Consider the following 21,068-nt stretch of genomic DNA (forward strand, 5'->3'; position numbering starts at 1 on the left):
ACCTCAAGGCTATACACCATGAAATTAACTAAAACTTTACCACAGTTAGTCACCAGAGCATTTATCAGTCTTGCAAGCCAAGGATTGCCCTTGGATATCTATTAAATTAAGGGTGTGCCTAATTCATCAGCCACAGCTTTCATCTGACAAAATTGTTCAGTTTGTTGGCAGGTTACCAAAAGTATTTTTTTTTAATGTTTTGCATAATAGACATGAATTCTTTCCGATAAATTATTCATAGAAAATAAGTAATGACTATTATGTTAATTCAAGTGTTTCTATAATGATTGAATTATTAGAGGCTTTTCATTAAAGTACTGTTAGCCTTTCCCAGGCAGATACTGCTTTTATAGACCACCAGGAATAATTCAAATTGGTGGTTAAATCGGGACCAGGACTAGACTTCACTTATATTAAGCTGTGCTCATGTTTACCTGGAATCATTCCAGTTGGCAAGGTTTGTTGGGCTGTCTGTTGTTCATCAGGGACTTCTCTATTGCGACACCTATTCAGGAAAATGCTCTGATTTGGAAACCACATGTTAATCCTGGGATATTCAATGTAAAACATTCAGTGTTGGAAGGCTAGACTATTAACACCGCAAGCAAGGAGCTACTGGACATAACTGGGGATTTCATAATGCTGTGGCTGAGGACATTTATCACATCAGCAGCTTTAAGTCTCACAACGTGCTTGATCTCACCATGTAACACCAGCTGTGGTGGGGAGTTGTGGGAGAGTCCTCTTCACACTAGATTTCACTGCCTGGTGGCAATCACACTAAACCAGAACTCTAAAGCAGCTGTCTAGCTGTCTTCAGGCTGCATCCAGCAGGGTTTCGTCCCCAGTTACCTGCCAAGTAAGCAGTAAACAGCTGATTGATGCATTAATGGAAGTAGCAGTAGCAGCCGTTTCGATGAAGCAGACCTCTGGTGAGAGGCCTAGGACACCCTCAACACATCGCTTCAAGAACAGACGGAAAAGTGCTCAGTGATACGAAACAGCCAGTTAACCACCTACAGACTATTAGACAGCTTGGGAACAGGTTTTTGACAGAAACATTCACAATTACTAATACACCACCTCACAAGTTATCAAATTTGCTGACACACAGCTCCATTGTGTTTTGCTGCACGGGGCTGGGTTCCTACCTCATTCCTATACTTCCCTGTGTTGGTGACTTATCAATAGTTAAAACCATGAATTGAAGCTCACACAATTCACTGGTTATATTGCCAGATTACATGAGCTCAGATAGTATCAGAAAAGCTCCAGATATGCCTGGACAACCAGGATTCTGCTGAGCTGCAGGAAATCAAAATGTAGTCCAATTATACAAAACACAAGAGCAAGAAACAGGATGTGAGGACTTGAGTGTTTGTTGAGACCAGTCAAGATCAGGAGAGGGCAGAAGTTTCCTGGGCTTCCCAAAGGAACATGACTGACATGGCATGACAATGACTTCACCACCTGGGCATCAGCCAGACTAGGCCAATTGAGTCTTGCGCACAGGAAAATAGAAGTAGCGTTAGTTCCAGAGTTTCCCACAAGAAAAGCCACATTCACCCAAACTAGGCGAGCTAACTGCTGATTGAGAGGTTACAGACAATCTGGAACCAGCGTTAATACCTTCCAGACTTTAACAGCTCAACTTATCTGCACAATCCCTACAGTGCAGAAGGAGGCCATTTGGCCCATCAATTCTGCACCGACCGCAATCCCATTCAGGCCCTATTCCCAGAACCCCTAATATTTACCCTGCTAATCCCCCTGACACCAGGGTTAATTTAGCATGGCCAATCAACCTAACCTGCACATCTTTGGAGTGTGGGAGGAAACCGGAGCACCCAAAGGAAACCCACACAGACACAGGGAGAATGTGCAAACTCCACACAGACAGTGACCCAAGCCAGGAATCGAACCCGGGTCCCTGGCACTGTGAGGCAGCAGTGCTAACCACTGTGCCATCGTACCGCCAATATCTGTGTACTCCAGTATAACACAGTAAGAAGTTTCACAACACCAGGTTAAAGTCCAACCAGTTTATTTGAAAATAAACCCACAAGCTTTTGGAAACGCTGTTCCTTCAACAGGTGTGTGGAAAGTTCTGATCAGAGAAGGGCATATAAAGTCAAACACAGTTTACAGAATACTGATTAGAATGTGAGTCTTTACAGCTGACCTGCTATTCAAGTCTTAAAGATGCAGACAATGCGAGTGGAGATAGCACTAAGCATAGGTTAAAGAGATGTATATTGTCTCCAGTCAGGACAGTAAGTGAGATGTTACAAGTTCAGGCAAGTCATGGGGGTTACAGATAGTGTGTCATGAACCCAAGATCCCGGATGAGGCCGTCCTCATGTGTGCAGACTTTGGCTATCAGTCTCTGCTCAGCAGCTCTGGGTTGTTGTGTGTCATGAAGGCCGCCTTGGAGAACGCTTACCCGAAGATCAGAGGCCGGATGCCCGTGACCACTGAAGTTTTGCCAACAGGAAGGGAACAGTCTTGCCTGGTGATTGTCGAGCGATGTTCATTTATCCGTTGTCATAGTGTCTGCATGGTCTCCCTAATTTACTATGCTTTGGGACATCCTTTCCTGCAGCATATTAGGTAGACAATATTGGCCGAGTTGCAAGAGTATGTGCTGTGTACCTGGTGGATGGTGTTCTCATATGAGATGATGTAATCCATATCGATGATCCGGCATGTCTTGCAGAGATTGCTGTGGCAAGGTTGTGTGGTGTTGTGGTCACTGTTCTGCTGAAGGCTGGGTTGTTTGCTGCGAACTATGGTCTGTTTGAGGTTGTGTGGTTGTTTGAAGGCAAAAAGTGGGGGTGTGGGGATGGCCCTGGCGAGATGTTCATCTTCATCAATGATATGTTGAAGACTCTGGAGAAGATGTCGTAGCTTCTCCGCTCTGAGGAAGTACTGGACGACAAAGGGTACTCTGTTCACTGTGTCCCGTGTTTGTTTTCTGGGGAGGTCGGTGCAGTTTTTCGCTGTGGTGCGTACTTTAACCTGGTGTTGTGAGACCTCTTACTGTGTTTACCCCAGTCCAACGCCGGCATCTCCACATCACGTACTCCAGTATAAAGCAGAGAAACAGACTGCATTGTCTCTGGGTTGGCTTCAGGTGGTGAACCTCAGCAACATTGAACTGCAAGAGAGGATATGGTCAAATGATTAGCTGTGAAAGCCATGTACTGGCCAGAATTGCTGTGCACAACACCATCATGATAACTCTGTACTGTTCTGTTCCGTCCTGTGGACTAGCAGGGAAACCAGTGCTAAAATGTTAATCTGTAATGGTTCCTCACCAGGTATATCACTATCCCTGAGCCAGAGGGCTGATGGGTTTGACAAGAACTCTTTAAATACAGGCTAATATTTGAATCAGCAATCTGCTTTAACCAAGGATTTTGATTGGAAAATGAGTGAATTATTGTTAAATAAGTGTGCTTCAGCTTCAGTTATTAAACTAAATTGTTGATGGGCTCAGTAAGACTCAAAACATTTCTGTTAATAATTCTGACATTCACTTGATTTTCGAATTGATGGACAATCCAAGCTGATCACATTTTAATTATTCTTTTGAATAACCATGGTGGCAAGACTACTTTTTTCAAGGTGTACATTTTGGGTGAATGAAGATGCATGGAGTTTAAAAATGAAATGGGAAAAGGTTTTTGACTCATTGTGTGTTATTTTCTGAGCAAGATCAATATGTCTCTTTGAACACACATCTTCCTAATCCATGTCACTGGGCTAGGGGAGGTGGGAGTCAGCCAGTGTTTCTGCTCCTGATCGCTATTCAATTACATGTACATTTGTCTGTTGAGAATGGGATAGTGCTGAGCTGTGACTAAATTTGCCTGCTGGTTCAACCTGTTAGGTGTCACACGAAAGTTAGCTCCTTGTCTGAGGTTATAAGGTGCATGTCAAGTTACATCCCAAAATGTCCTTGGCTGGGATGGGACAGGATGGGGAAATGTGGAAAAGGGAATTTCCTAATGTGACTTTATATTTAGTGTCAGGATTTTTGAGATTGCATTAAACTGACGCACACGACACACCCTTCATTTCTCATGTTAACGGTGTGATATCCAAAATGTGGCTTGGAATCTAATTGTAAATTCATTCAACCAGTCTTGCAGTGACTTGCAGGAGAGTATACCCTCTGAATTATGAGCAGGCAGCTATCGCTATGCAGAAAGTGGATCTTTATTGTTTACCTTGACTGCAGTCTGTGCAATTAGAAACTTTCACTTTTGTAGGTCCAGAGATGCATTTACCTGGCTTTGTGATAGTTATGTTCTGGCAATGCCTGCTGGAGATTTACAGTGCTTTAAACTTTACCATTGGATGAGCTTTTCACATATGAAGTGTCAAATCTACTGTTTTGGAGGCAAGTCACTGAAACTAATAAGAAAAACTACAGTATCTTTCAAAGAAAAGTTCACCACCCACTGGCTGCTGGCTCATGATCTCACATTGTTCTACAAACAGTATTCATGGAGAGGCACTCATTCGTATAAAATTAGAGCTTTATTCTATAAAGTGACTTTTTTTAAAGAAATATGTCAAAACAGAATAAACTTGTAAAATATTCAAGTGCCAAAGTTTAGTCAGTCAAAGTCAGCAGAGATTCTGTTTGTGAAAAAGTGTCAATATCTTCTGGAGGCTTTTTTTGGCATTGGAAGATCCTGAACTAAAAATTCTTGATTGCTTTAACTAAATGGATTGTCCATTTCCAACCCCACCCCTACTATCCAGCTATATTTGAATATCTCATACTAACCTCTCCCTATTAGTCACTATCTTGCATTTCTTTGGCATTCGATCACCTACTTAAGTAAAAGATGCTGAGGTCAGGTCCAAAATCTAAATGATGTAGTTACAGAGGTTTGTGAAATTTGTTGGAATACTGTGTAGCTGTCCGAATTTCTGTGAAGGAAAAAAATCTTCTAATGGACGATCCAATCAATCTACAAGGCAATCTGTGGGAAGATAGGGGAATCAGTGTTGTATATTTGCTAACTCACTAGTATTCTATTGAGATATTTATTTCTGTTGTTGCATACAAAGAGAGCAAGGTTTTCTACACTGTTGACTGTTTTCTCCAGTAGCTGAGGCCATCATTTTGGAAATTGGGATCCTTCAGAGTGTAAGACTACTTGCAGGGTGTGGGAAGTCTGGTATTGGTTGTAGGTCTCTCCTTGATGGTGTCCAACATCTGATCAAGTGCATCTAGGAAGCGTGGGGCTGGTCTGCTTCCTGCTGTCATCCCTGATAATGTGACCGTAGGGTGTACTGAGAGCACTTTTAAGCTGTACCTGCTTGTTTCTCACTCAGGTAATTTCCAACTCCAGCGATCATTTGCTGCTGGAATTGGAGAATCCGTGTGTTTCATGTGGGAGCCGGGCTAGCCCATCTGAATAGGCAGGGTGTCTTGTGAACACCTCTGCCAGCAGAATGTGAATCACTCCAACTTCTCTGCCAGTGGGAGCATTTACTCTCAAAATGGGAGAATCGTGTCCTTGGTCAATTTTTGAGAAAATTCCATCTTGAACTGAATAACATAGGATCAATAGGCTTTAATTCAAAATTCAAAAGTGGATCTTTCATTTTTTATTAATGTATGTTAAGGAGATCTTCATTTTGCAACCTGGAGCTTGTAAGAAAGGTACAGGAATAATCATGGGTCATTTTAATGTGCACATAGACTGAGTTAATTAAATTGGCAAAGATGACCTCGAGGCAGAGTTTATTAAATGTATTAGAGATTGTTTCTTGGGGCAATGTGTTGTGGAACCAGGTTATTCTGGATTTGATGTTGTGTAATGAGCAAAATTAATGATTTCATAGCTGAGGATCCTCGAGGCAAGAGTGATCATAGCATAATAGAATTCTAAATTCAGTTTGAGCGTGAAAAATTAGAATCCCATACTTGCATTTTGGAATTGAACTAAAATAATTACGTAGGCATGAGGACAGATTTGGCCCTAGTGGACTGGGCAGGAAGGACAATTGATGGTCAGTGGCAGTTGTTTCAGGAGATATTCAGTTCCTTCTAACTGAAATATATTTCAGAGAGGAAGAGAGGTTGTAAGAGGGGAAAAAACATCCGTGGCTAACTAAGGAAGTTAAAGACAACATAAAAACGAAAACTAAGGCAAATCATATTACAAAGGCCAGTGGCAGGTTAGAACATTGGGAAAAGATCAACAAATGATTACTAAAAACAGTAATAAAAAGAGCAAAGATAAATTATGAAAGAAAATTAGGACAAAATATAACAACAGATAGCAAAAACTTCTATAGGTATATAAAAAGGATAACAGTAGGCAAAATAAATGTTGGTCCCTTGGAAGATGAGACTGGGGCATTAATAATGGGGAGCACTGAAATGGCAGAGGTGCTAAATCAATATTTTGCCTGGAATTTCATAGTGGAGAACACTAGAACCATCCCAATAGTAACAGGTAATACAAAGGTTACAGAAAAGGAGGAACATGGAACAAATATCATCAATAGAGAAATAGTACTCAACAAACCATTGGGAATGATGGCTACATCCTAGGGTATTAAAGGAAATGGCAGCAGAGATAGTTGATCTATTCATTGTAATATTCCAAAATTCCCTTGATGTGGATTGGAAAAATGCTAATGTAAGACCCTTATTCAAAAAGGGAGTGGGAAACTATAGTCCAGCTAATTTAACGTTTGTTTTTGGGAAATTGTTGTAATCCATTATTAAGGAAGTTAGAACAGTACATTTGGAAATTCAAAATGCAGTCCACCAGAGTTGGCATGGTTTTATTAAGGGTAAATTGTGTTTGACTAGTTTGCTAGAGATCTTCAAAGATGTAACAAGCCAAGTGGATAATGGGATCAAAAGAGGAAATGCAGGAAAATCTCAGCAGCTCTGGCAGCATCTAAAGAAGAGAAAAGAGCTGATGTTTTGAATTCAGATGACTCTCTGGCAAAGCTAAAAGGGAATAATGGGGATCTTGCAGATGTAGTATATCTGGACTTCAGATAGGTACTTGAAAAAGTGCCACACACAAGGTTAATACACAAAGTAAGATCACATTGGGTTAGGGATAATTTATTAGCTTGAATAGAAGACTGGCTAACTGACATTGTAAGTTGTAATGAGGAAATGCAAAATTTACAAATGCATATAGATAGGTGAGTGGATCAAAATGTAACAGATGGAGTTTAATGTGGATCAGTGTGAGGTTTTCCGTCTTGGTCAGTAAAATGGAAAGGTAACTTACTATCTAAATGGACTTCAGGTTCTTCAGTGCAGAGGGATTTGGGTGTTCTCATGCATGAAGAATAGAAAACAAGTATGCAGGTACAGCAGATAATAAGGAAAGCAAATGGAATTTTGACATTTACAGTAAAGAAATAGAGTATAAAAGCAAGAAAATGTTGCTGAAACTATACAAGGCATTGGTGAATCCGCATCTGGGGTACTCTGTACTGTTTTGATTCCTTATTTGTGGAAGTACAGGGGGCAATTCTCCCATCCTGATCTGCACCTTTTCTGGCGGGTCGGGGGGAGATGTGTGTCGCCGGCCTTGTTCTGGGATTTGCGCGTGTGCCGGGAACACATGCAGATCTCCCAGAGCTAGAAAGCAGTCGGAGACCAGACCGCACTAGAAACCTTGGCACTGCCAAGGGAGCAGAGCCCACTGTGGGTAGGCCTAGGGTGATCATTGGGGGTGCAGGGTCCTGCTTGCCACTCTGCATGGAGACCAGACTGGGATGAAGGGAAGACAGCAATTGGGGTGGACTAGTTGGAGGGAGGTATTCTATTGGGATGGAGGTGGGAGGAGGGGTGGAATTGCTACTGCTGGCGGGGGGTGCTGGACATCAGGAGACTCCAAGAGGGGGCGGTCAGGGCTGGCCCGAGAATTGTTGTGGGGGCTGCGATCGAGCCATGATGAGGGCAGGAGAGGTAGCACTGTGGGGGTCCTGGGCTGGCCAGCGATCAAGCTGGCCAGCAGACAGAGAAACTGACAGATGGGGGCCACTGCACATGCGCAGAGTTCCAGAATTGTCAGACTGAGACATGAATAGGTCACACCTCCTGTGTTTTCAATGAGGTTCACAAGTGGGACCTCTGCAGTTCACAGAGTGGGGAGATTCGAGTGTGAAGTTGAACTGAGAAAACAGTCGTGATCTAGAACAGTTTTCCCACCAATTCAGCACTTTTGGGAGAATCACCCCTCTAAAGAGGCAGTTCAAAGGAGGTTAACTGGATTGATCCCAGAGATGAAAGGTTTGTCTCATGAAGAGAGATTGAGCTGTTTAGGCCTATACTCTCTAGAGTTTAGAAGAACGAGAGGAAGTATAATTGAGGTATGTAAGATGATAAAGGTAGTGGCAAAGTAGACTTGGAGCAGATGTTTCCTCTTGTGGGGAAATCTAGAACAAGAGGTCATAGTTTTAGGAAAAGAAGTAGCAGATTTAAAACAGAGATGAGGAACATCAAACATAGAACAGTACAGCACAGGAATAGGCCCTTCGGCCCATGATGTTGTGCCGAACATGACGCAAAATTAAACTAATCCCTTCTAACTGCCTTTGGTAGTGTCCCCCTATACCTTTCATAATCATGTGCTTAACCAAAAGCCCCTTAAATGCTCCTATCTTATCTGCCTGCATCACCACCCCTGGCAACGCGTTCCAGATGCTACCACTCTCTGTTTTAGAAAAAATCTTGCCCCTCACATCTCCTTTGAACTTGCCCTCTCTCACCTGGTGTTAGACATTTCAACTCTGAGAAAAAGATTCCAACTATCAATCTTATCCATGCCACTCATAATTTTATGGACTTCTATCAGACCTCCCCTCAGCCTCTGCCATTCCAGAAAAAACAACCCTAGTTTGTCCAGCCAGTCCCTAGAGGAGAAACCACTTTTTGCAAAGGGTGGTGAATCTGTGGAATCCACTAGCCCAGAGTGCGGTGGATGCTAGGATGCTGAGTAAACTTAAGGAGGAGATAGATTATTAATTAGTAAAGGATTGAAGGGTTATGGAAAATGCACAGGAAAGTGGAGTTGAGGCCAAGATGGGATCAGCCATGATTGTATTGAATAGTAGAGCAGGCTCGAGGGGCTGAATTACCCACTCCTGCTCCTAGTCCTCTTGTCACGTTCTTACGTTATTGAATCCAGATAAGCCCTACATTACAGAAGGAGGCCACTGGCCTATCGAGTCTGTACCAACCACAATCCTACCCAGGCCCTATTCCCGTAACCCTACATATTTACCCTGCTAATCGCCCTGACACTAGGATCAATTTAGCATGCCCAATCCACCTAACCTGCACGTCTTTGTACTTTGGGAGGAAAGCAGAGCACCTGGAGAAAACCCATGCCGACGTGGGGAGAAAGTGCAAACTCCACACAGATAGTGACCCGAGGCCAGAATTGAAGCTGGGACCTTAGCACTGTGAGGCAGCAGTGCTAACCACTGGGTCACTGTGCTGCCCAGTGTTTTACACTTCACCTTATTTCACAATTCTCCACCTGCTGCGACTTTTCAATAAATCACCTGTCCATGTACCAGGAGTCAGCACCTCCAATAACCATTTTAAAAACCTAAATGATAAATAGTTTGACAGCTTAATTTAGTTTTGCTACATTTAGGAATAATTTTCCATTTTAGATAATAGTATCTTATCATTTTGTTCACAGGGTTATGTTTTAAGAATTGATATGAAGGCATGTATTTAAACTACATTGTATCAAATTGTGGTGAATCAGGACTGTATTGATCATGACCGAGTTAACATACTGACCCTCCCTCTTTTTTAATTTGAAGTTGCTCTACCTCCGGAAAACACTGATGGATTTAATAATACAGTCGAGAAGAAAATGGAAAAAGGAGGAACCGGTCAAAGTGACGTGAAGAAGCAACTGAAATTTGAAGTGAGTTTTTGTTTAGATATACCTCGTTAAGGATGAATAATGTGTACAGCTCGATAAAGGACTTCCATTGGTTTCTTTACAGTGTTACAAACTTTCGGGAAAAACTCAGCTGCTGAAATGTTTTTTATTTCATTGTAGGAGGTTTTACAAAATGCAACCAGATGCACATTGTCAAATTTAAAATTTAAAAAGGGGAAGAAAGTAAGTTTGTGTGTGCTGCTCCTCCACTTCTGATCTGCAGCCAAATTCTAGGTGCTGAAGAGGGTTCTGACCAATGTAGAATTGCTTCAGGTCAGCTTTGAGTACTGGATATAATTTTGACTGGCTTAAAGTGCAAAACTTCAATGGAAATTACAATTGGGAGAGAATTTATATGGGCAACTAAGTTAATATTTCCCATTTCATAGTATCATCTAAGGTTTAAATTATCCCCCTTTATTGCTGTCAGGACAGAATTTTGGAACAGTAACAAGGCTCATGGCCTGCAAGTCTTTTACTGAAAAGCTTGCAGATGGAATAGCCTCAGGCTGAGCACTGCAAAAACCATTCAACAATAACATGCATTTCTATAACACCTTTAATATAGCAAAGTGCCTGTGTCAACTGTGACTTAGCTGGTAGTATTCTCGCCTCTAAATCACAAAATCACTCCAGGGCACAAGCACAAAAATCAAGGTTGACACTCCAGTGCAGCACTGAGGGAGTACCTGGGAGGGGCATTCTCCCCTTTTCAGGCTAAGTGCTCACGCCAGCAGGAAAACAGGAGTGTTTTCTGCTGGTGCTGGTAGCATCTGCCAGGTGGGATTCAGCCACCTTGAAGTTGCATATCGGGGAACCCATTGGCCAGCCCTGCTGTTCTGAGATCTCCGCGCTTGAAGACAGGGGCCCCTCACATCCTGGTACTTAAACCCAGGACTGGTGCCTTGGGCCCTGAGGGAGTTCAAGGGGATACATCCAGTGGCCCTTTTCCCCTCTGCCACTGCCAGGCTGCAGCGGGTCCTGGAGGTTGGGTGTGCTTGGGCTATGGGCAAGAGGTTGACCTCGCTCTTCTCCCCCAGGATGGGGGTCTTGTGGCTTGACTGCTCCTTCTATCCTGGCAGACCTGAAGATCATCCTTGGCATCGAGATTTTAGGCAGCCCTGTGATCAATATCTTTATTCCATAGGTGCATCAAATGTTGCTACTAACGTTCAGAATATTTAGATATTAGTGCCAGATGTTAAAGAAATAATTATGCCAAATGGTGGAGCAGGACATGCTTAAGATATAAAAGGGACATACAAACTGGTGTCCTGTCTTGAAGTCTTTTACCTGTTGGGTTTTACTATGCTCAGGGTGAATTCTTCCACACATTTCAACAGATTTCACCAGTGCTTACGGATATGAACCATCCTGAAACGTTTGCAGGGCAAAGTTTTGCTAACTGCCTGAATGATCCTAAAACTGAGAACTGCGAATAAATCTGAAACTGCAATACCAGGAAAATAGCTAGTGGTGAAGCATCACATAGGTGAAAAATTACTATACGAACTGACTGAAGACTGGAATCCAAACACTTGAGTAAAATTTCTTGTTAGTCAGACAGCTGCATCCCAATCACACTTCCTTTTTAAATTGTTATTCCTTTGTGCAAATCAGTGAGAACAAATGAGCAATGGCATCTTACTTCCTGTCAGCTGCCGTAGTTGTATCATTGTGTAAGACCAGTACTTCGAATATAAAACATCACCAAGATGGAGGTGGAATTTTCCCAGAAAATGGCAAATTGCCAAGTTCTGACTAAAAACCAGTGTATTTCCATCCAGAAACACAGCATATTTTCTCACTAGACTTCTGGCACTTTGTTCAAAAGAATTGATGCAGGGCAGGGGGTGGTGTGGGAAGAATATGTTTCACGCCAGCATTCTGGTGGAGTGGGGCCTGATAGAGCAGGTAAGACCCACAGAGATCCAGGTAGCCCCTCAAAGTAAAGCTAAATCTCCTTCCACTCCCCCCACATCCCTCCTGGAAATTGGTCCTTCTGACAGACAAGGGAGACACCCCAAACCTTCGAACCCTGCAGAGAGGAATTCTCCCATCCCATCACTCATTGATCGGGGCATCCCCAGGCCACGCAGGCATCAGGATGACCTGACCTCCCATTGGCGTGCGGGCATTGCTTTGCCTCCCAAGTTTCCATGCCCACTCTAACAGTCTCCGCCATCCCTCCACCTCAATGCAGGCACAATTCTCCCCCTTCCTACCAATGGGACTACCCAGAGGCCTGCCCCTGGCACTGCTAACCTGCCTGGGTGCCAGGTTGGCTTGCCAGGGCATTGCCCTACCATGTTTCTCACTACCCAGGAGTTATACTCACCTCTGATTCCCTGGCATCGTCATCATGACTAGTTTTTGTTTTCGAAAACAAGTAGTCATTCCTGAAGGCGTGATGGGGGGGGCACATTTAACACAGCCAGAAGCAATAGCATGAAGACATATTATATTAACATTAGTTTAAATTCATTGAATTCATACCATTTCTGGGTATGAACCAGATTACATCACCAGTGATGGGCAGGGGAGATCTCAAACTGAAATCTCGCTGTCAAAAATCCCGTCATGATCCTCTCGCAGGAGTCAGAGGCCATAACGGGACTTGCGCCTGTGGCAAATGAATTTGCAGAGTTGTGCCCAAAATGAGAAAAATCATTTGTGAAATGTTTTTAAGGAATTGTGTTTTTTGCAGTAATAGAATGTCTTTCATTAACACTTCCTAATGCTTGTGGAGGGAAAATATTCCCATTTATACAAGTCCCTAAGTAGTTGTCCGAAGACTGTAAGTTGGATCTTCCAGTGGGAAAAGAACTTTTTGAATGACATTTTGATTACCCCGTTTCTAGTTGGTTGGGGCATGGAGGATTGGCATAATTCCTGTTCCTGGATATTGATCCTGACATTCCGACATTAGCACCAGCCTAAACTGGAGTCTCACCTGCTATTGAACCTTTGACATGTCAAAGCACAGGGATCACCATCTAAAAGCAGGAACAATGCTGATCTCTACTTGCCTCCCTGGCAGCTGTCTACAAATAGAGCTATCTGTCACCTTGGATCTGAATTCACCTAATATGGACTGGCGTAAAAAGGAATCTCTTCCTTCTGGAAGCAATTCTGCTTGGCAGTCTGGCTTGATTTTCTTTCTTGATGGAGTACATCAGACTAAATGATGTTGGCCACTTAATCAGATAAATACACACCAGATCCAAGTCTGGAATTGCTTCATTTCAAACTAGTCCCACCCTGTCAACATTTCTGATTTGGGAACAAGCCTTATTGCAAATGTGTCAAAGGCTCTGCTTGTAATTTTACTGCTGGCATCGAGCTAAGGCATGCAGACTAGGAAAGCCAGAAGCACGATCTTCAGTCAGTGCCTGGATGACGCAGGGACACACTGCAGATGCTCTCAGCATCCACAGGCGAAAGAGCAGAACAATTGGCCATGCTTCCTGCTTAGGATCATCGTCCAATGACTCTTACTGGATTTTGTGCGCGTGTACGCCTCCGCAGAGTGGTTTTAGAAAAGAAAAATCAGGTAACTGGAATGATCCATGACACTTGGATCTGAGGCATCTTGGCCACAAAGCCCACTACTTGCTTATTCAAGAGCTTGTTGGTCTGGTTGACTTCCAGGAGAACACAGGGAATGGTTGGGAATACTCCCTCCAACCTTCTTCCCATGGGAATGTTTGACTTGTGCCTAGTACAGGATCAGGTCCACTTGGGAACATGACAGAAATGAGTAGACCATGTGACCCTATTGAGCCTGCTCTGCCATTCAATCTGATTATGGCTGATGTATGACCCAACTTCATGTGCTCACTTTTGCCCCGTAACCCTTTATCCCTTTCACTAACAAAAATCTATAAATCTCAGATTTAAAATTTGCAGTCCATCTAGCATTAATAACCATTTGCGGAAGAGAATTCCAAACTGCTGCCACCCTTTGCATGTGGTGTTCTCTAACTTCACTCTTGAAACATTCAGCTTAAATTTTAGGCTATGCCACCTCCCCACCACCAACGCCCCCCCCCCACCCCCCACCCCGTGCCCCCCCTCACCCCCTGCTGTCCTATTCTCCCCAACCAGCAGCAATACTTCTCTATCCGATCAGCGTAATATCCTGAAAATGCCAATCAAGTCACCCATTGACCACAAATGAGTCAAAAAAAACCCCTGGGTCGGTGTATAAAAGGTGACGCTCTAGCCTCAAGTCCCTGCCCCAATTTTCAGTGATTAGAATCTGGGCAGTCAATGAGCTATTGTGAACTGGTTCTATGTTGTCTAATAAGAACATAAGAACATAAGAAATAGGAGCAGGAGTAGGCCATCCAGCCCTTCGAGCCTGCCCCGCCATTCAGTAAGATCATGGCTGATCTGTCGCTGCTCAGTTCCACTTTCCCGCCCTCTCCCCATTGCCCTTAATCCCCTCTCCTATCAAAAACCCATCAACCCGCGTCTTAAAAATATTTAGCGAGGCAGCCTCCACCACTTCAATACTCAGAAGTGAACAATTATCACTGAAATTAGATAGTTTGGAAAGTTTTGAGTTTCTTTAGAACCTTACCTCGCCATAAATCACTATTCAGAAGAAGGAAATTAGGAGGTAAAATAAAGCATCAGTACAATACTGATTAGAAGAAAATGCCAGTTTTAGAAAAACATCAAATTATATCCCCTGGTCTAATTTAGACATGCTTTCTTTCAGCATGCATGTTATTCTCCTTAACATAATCTGTTAGAGATTTGATATTTTGCCATATATTAAAAAAAAAGTTGCACTAAACTGTTGGATAAATATTTGATTTTACGAGGTTGGCTCTATTTTGTGCAAGATATCCTGCTTCATCTATCAAGAAGCAGTACTGCATTTATCAGGATTGCTCAAATAGTTAATGTTTTTGAGTTAATGGTTTGCAAACCTGCATGTTTACTCATGGCAAGATATCAATGCTGTAAAGTTGCATGGCATTGATTAAACAACATTCAAGCACATAATGCCTTCTCTTATGGTCTGAAATTTGCTGCTTGTTATCATGCTGAATGTATCAAGACAATATGTTGAGAGAAAGTCTGAAGTAGCCCTTAAAATGCGTTTTACAGGAGTTGGAATGTGATGTTTCTGTAGAAGAAGACAACAGGCAAGAGTGGACATTCACTCTGTATGACTTCGATAACAATGGGAAAGTCACCCGTGAGGTAAACAAAATGAATGACTCACCAACCTTTTTTGTTCTTCTGTTGTTCAAAGATGTCAATTTATTCAAATCCTTGTTTGTCTTGAAACATTCCTGTCCTAATTTAAACGTGAATGCTAATGTAGGATATTCTAAGGGTTAGACTGTCTTTTGACAGTAGAAGGTAGAAGCAGAGCGTTAGCATGAATATGGACTATTGATTAGAGGTCAGTTTGGTTCAGAGCAGGTCGCTGTAGGTTTTGCAGCTGCATTTGAGTGGTTTTCATTGTGAATAAGATGCCCAAATCCAGCTGATGCGCACAAGGACATTTAGGTTCACACAGTGGTCAGTGAAGTAGCATTTCCACCTACTTTGGTTCATGTCTGCGATCATTGTGAAGGGAGTAATCCACTTACACTACAACTAGTCTCCGTTACCCCAGGGGTTTTCAATAAATCATCTTGAATAACTGTTAATTGTATACAGATATATTATCAGGTCCTTTTAGATACCAGCAGCCATGGCTTAAAACTACTGTATGGAACATATTCAAAGGGATTAATAAGGAAATGGGCCACATTGTCCTGTCAATATGATATCATGTTGCCATTATTTTAGGCAAGTTCCTGTTTAACTTCACATGCATGTTTCAACGATATTTTGTTAATTTTGTTTGAAAGGGGCTGCTGAATCTTCACACGCAGATATTTAGAAAAATATCCCACCATTACAACATTCCTTGTGCAATTGAAATGAATAGCAGCCTGACCCTGCCAATGAATGATGTGGAGTTGCTGGCGTTGGACTGGGGTGGGCACAGTAAGAAGCCTCACACCAGGTTAAAGTCCAACAGATTTATTTGGTAGCATGAGTTTTTGGAGCACTGCCCTTTCATCAGGTGAGTGCAGAATTTATTTCACAAACAGGGCATATATAGACACAAACTCAATTACAAGATGAAGACTCGCATTCCAACTATTATCTTGTAATTGAGTTTGTGTCTGTATATACCCTGTTTGTGAAATAAATCCTGCACTCACCTGATGAAGGAGCAGCGCTCAGAAAGCTCATGTTACCAAATAAATCTGTTGGACTTTAACCTGGTGTTGTGGGACTACTTAATGTGCCAATGAATGGCAGCAGCCATTAGACTTGTCTTGAGGAGATTAAGCTCCCCAGTAAAAATGTGCTTTATAGTGCTTGAATAGGAACTTTAAAATGTAAAATATTAATAGACCTAAAGATATGACGTAAAAAAGATCCTCAAGGGATTTTAATTTTCATTCTGACTCAGTGAACAGTTATTAAGACTTCTCCTCTCTCCATAAAACTGTTTACTATTATCAATTGAGATCACTTTCAGCTATACCTGGAAACTTTTGTTGGGGAGCAGAGTTAGAGTGTCCTGAAATGTCCCTGTTTTTAGGTGGGTGAACTCAGTTGCAGTGGCCCTTCTTGCATCTGGTGCTCTTGAAGCCACCTATTAGAAGTTGGAGACAGTTCTTAGCAGGCGTCATACAGCCTTCTATCGTTAAGATACTGTTTAGAAGCTATAGTTCTACTGATGCCTAACTCCAGCTGGATCTAGTAGCTGTAAATGCATGAACAACGGGGTGTTGCAAAATTAAGCTAAGCAATGTTAATGTCTAAGTAATTGGAGTGGATGAACATATCCATATTTCAAAGAACAAGGAGAAGTACAACACAGGAATATGCCCTTCAGCCCTCCAGGCCTGTGCCAATCATGATGCCCTTGTTAAATTAAAAAAAACTTCTGCCCAAACTCGGCCTGTATTCCTATATTCCCTCCCTATTCATGTACCTATCCAGATGCCTCTTAAATGTTGCTAATGTACCTGCTTCCACCACCTTCTCTGGCACCGCGTTCCAGGCATCTAGCACTCTGCATGAAAAGCTGCCCCTTCACATCTCTCTCAAACTTTCCCCCTCACCTTGAACCTGTGCCCCCTTGTAATTAACACTTCCACCCTAAGAAAAAGCTTCTGGATAGCCACCCTCTCTATGCCCGTCATAATCTTATAGACCTTTATCAGGTCTCCTCTCAGCCTCCGTCTCTCCAGTGAAAACAATCCCAGTTCATTCAATCTCTCCTCACAGTCAACACCCTCAAAACCAGGCAACATCCTGGTGAATCTTTGTTGCACTCTCTCCAAAGCTTTCATATCCTTCTGATAGTGTGGTAACCAGAACTGCTGGCAGTACTCCAAATGCAACCTAACCAAGGGTTTATATAGCTGCATCATGATTTCCCAACTGATGAAGGCAAGCATGTCCCTTGGCACCTGTGCTGCCATTTTTAGGAAACTGTGGAATTGTACACCCAGATTCCTCTGTAAATATTCATAAAGGTTCTGCCATTTACAGTATATTTCACACCTAAATTTGATCCTCAAAAACACATCACTTCGCATTTGTCTGGACTAAACTCCATCTGCCATTTCTGCGCCCAAGTCTCCAGTCCATCGGTATCCTGTTGTATTCTCTGACAATCCCCGGCACTATCAGCAATTCCACCAATCGTCGTGTCATCTGCAAACTTACTAATCAGAACATCCACATTGCCAGATCATTTATATATACTACAAACAACAGAGATCCCAGCACTGATCCCTGCTGAACTCCACTAGCTACAGATCTCATTCTGAAAAACACCCTTCCACCCCTACTCTGTATCATGTATGACCAAGCCAGTTCTGTATCCATCTAGCCAGTTTATCCTGAATCCCATGTAATTTTAGTTTTTGTCCCAATCTGCCATGTGGAACCTAGTCAAATGCCTTACTAATGTCTATATAATCTACATCCACAGCCCCTTCCTCATCAATTATTTTTGTCACTTCTTCACAAAACTCAAGTTGGTGAGGCATGACCTTCCCTGTTCAAAACTATGCCAGCTGTCACGAACTAGTCCATTTTCTTCCAAATGTGCATATATCCTATCTTTCAATATCTTCAAAAGCTTCCCTATCACTGACATCAGGCTCAATGGCCTATAATTTCCTGGATTATCCCTGCTTCCCTCCTCAAACAAGAGAACAACATTGCTTATTCTCCAGTCCTCTGGCACCTCACCTGTGGTCAAAGAGGATGTGATTCTATCTGTTAAGGCCCCAGCTATTTCTCCCCTTACCTTTCACAGTAACATGGGATTGATCCCATCCGGCCCTGGGGACTTGTCTACCTAATGCAATTTAGGATAACCAACACTTCTGCATTTGATATGTTTCCATGTAGTTCAGGCAAAACACTGAAATAACATTTTTATGGGAGCTACAGAGCAACTGTAAATTGCTAGGGGTATTTTTCTTTATTACCCAATACTAATTTGCAAAATGAATTTGCATTATTTTTGAATGGTATATTGATGACCAAGGCAGAGTAGTTCATTGACTTTATATTTAGAGCAAATTCAGGCAGCGAGTTCCAGATTCCCACCACCCTTTCAATGAAAATATTTTTCCTCAAACCCCCTCTAAGTCTCCTGTTCTTTACCTTAACTGTATGACCACTGGTTATTGACCCCTTTACCACGTGCAACATGATGGCACAATGGTTAGCAGAGCACCAGGGACCTGCGTTCAATTCCTGGCTTGGGTCATTGTCAGTATGGAGTCTGCACGTTCTCCCCATGTCTGCGTGGGTTTCCTTTGGGTACTTCAATTTGATCCCGCAGTCCAAAGACATGCTGGTTAGGTGCATTGGCCATGCTAAATTCTTCCTCAGTGTACCCGAACAGGCCCCCTGAGTGTGGCGACTCTGGGATTTTCACAGTAACTTCATTGCAGTGTTAACGTAAACCTACTTGTGACGCTAATAAATAAACTTTATTTAAGTTGTTGATCACTTGGATAAGCTTGGCACTACTGTGTCATTTTGGTTTGCATTGCAATTTATTCACAAAGATCTTCATTATGTCATCATGGTGTTTGCCAAACATGGAAAATAAAAGATTAAAAACAGAAAATACTGTAAATGCATGGCAGGGAGTATCTGTGGTGTGAGAAACAGTAATTTTTTTAGAACTGGGGATCTTTTGTTAGAATTTAACATTAAAAACTTAACATTATCACCTCCACTAGACCCACAAATAGTTTGCTTACTTGCCCCATTAACATCTATCTCCATTTGTCTTGCACCATCAGCACTTCTGGCACAGTGGCCTGAATTTTACCGCAGGCTTTAGGATCCCACTGTCAGGATCATATGGATGTCCTGAGCCCACAATTGCCAATAGCAAGACTGGCTCTGTAATCTTCAGGGAAGTGACCACCTTGTTGACTGCCATTGATCGTGCCATCCATTTAAAGGCAGCGGGTTGTCTCTCAATGCTGCGGGCCCAATCAGAAATCAACAAGACTGAGGTTGGCAAATCCACCCAGATGGACAAGGAGCACCTCCGCTGGACTGAGATTGGCTGTGATTGTGTTCTTTCATGACCAAGCTCCATCAGTGGGACATGTACCTGTATAGAAGCTTTTTGTGATTAATGTGCTAGGACAGCCAGATCCATCTGCACCTCAGAGCTCTGAAATCTCTCACTATTTAGATAATAAGCTTCTTTTTTATTCTTCCTGATAAAATGGATAATTTCATATCTGTCCATATTTATTCCATTTGCCAGAGTTTTGTCAATTCACTATCCACGTCCCTTCCTCCTTACGTCCCCTTCACAATTTATTTTCCTACATAGTCTCCAGCTATGATAACCCATGAGGAAACTAGCTGTATTGACTTGGAAGCGTGGTAGCAGCAAGCTCACTCTGCTGGTTGGTTTCTGGTATCTACAAGATGGTAGGAAAGTAAATTGTGAAGGGGACGTAAGGAGGAAGGGACGTGGATAGTGAATTGACAAAACGCTGGCAAATGGAATAAATGTGGACAGATGTGAAATTATCCATTTTATCAGGAAGAATAAAAAAGCTTATTATCTAAATAGTGAGAGATTTCAGAGCTCTGAGGTGCAGATGGATCTGGGCGTCCTAGCGCATTAATCACAAAAAGCTTCTATACAGGTGTACAATAAGTAATTAGAAATGCTCATAGAATGTCATTTTTCATTATGAGGGGAATTGATTACAGAAAGTAGTGAGGCTATGTTTCAGTTATACAGGACATTGGTGAGACTCTATCTGGAATATTATGTACAGTTTTGGTTTCCTTATTTAAGGAAATATATAAATGTGTTAGAAGCAGTTAAAAGGTTTATTAAACTAGTAGCAGGAATGCGCGAGTTTTCTTGTGAGGAAAGGTTGGAGGGATTAGGTTTGGATACACAAGAGTTAAGAGATGACTTGTTTGAAATCTTTAAGATCCTGATGGATATTGACAGGTTGGATGTGGAGAGGATGTTTCCTCTTCTTAAAGAGTCTAAAACTCTGGGTCACTGTTCAAAAATAAATCGCTCATTTAACACTGAGATGAGGAGAAATGTTTTCTCTGAGGATTATGAGACTCTGGAACTCCTTCAAAAGGCAGTGGAAGCAGAGTCTTTGAACATTGTTAAGACAGGACGAGATAGATTTTTGATTGACAAGGGGGTAAAAGGTTATCAGGGTAGACAGGAATGTGAGGTTGAAGTTACAGTCAGGTCAGCCATGATCTTATTGAATGGAGCAGGCTCGAGGGGCTGAGTGGCGTACTCCAGTTCCTAATTCGTATGTTCACACTTACAGTGATAACTTATTAAGGAGGCTGAAAAAATTGCTCCTAAAGGAATTTCAGTCATCCCTGTCATGCCGGCAGCTGATCCTCTTCCGTACTCGTCCGTAGGAAACTTCCTCAGAGGTGCAGATTTGTTGGGGAACCATCCCACTGCAGAAATCCCTATTTTCCCTGCATCCCTGCCTCCCACCCTGTTCTTCACAATGTGGGGAAAAGCCAACCTTAATC

The 21,068-nt window shown here is 42.4% G+C and overlaps 1 protein-coding gene across 2 annotated transcripts in view; it reads left to right on the forward strand.

The window, feature by feature from the left end:
- The window catches only part of nkd1 (NKD inhibitor of WNT signaling pathway 1), a 104,683-nt gene that overhangs the window by 69,814 nt on the left and 13,801 nt on the right, over positions 1-21,068 (forward strand). Inside the window, exons 5-6 of one of the 2 annotated variants that reach the window (XM_080186981.1) lie at positions 9,838-9,944; positions 15,084-15,179. In XM_080186981.1, coding sequence (XP_080043107.1) covers positions 9,838-9,944; positions 15,084-15,179 — 203 coding nt within the window. The remainder of the gene's footprint in view (positions 1-9,837; positions 9,945-15,083; positions 15,180-21,068) is intronic. The other variant, XM_080186982.1, reaches the window with a different exon arrangement.

This window comes from Carcharhinus amblyrhynchos, chromosome 4 (assembly GCF_965287045.1).
Source record: "Carcharhinus amblyrhynchos chromosome 4, sCarAmb.v2.hapA, whole genome shotgun sequence".
In the NCBI taxonomy this organism is placed as follows: Eukaryota; Metazoa; Chordata; class Chondrichthyes; order Carcharhiniformes; family Carcharhinidae; genus Carcharhinus; species Carcharhinus amblyrhynchos.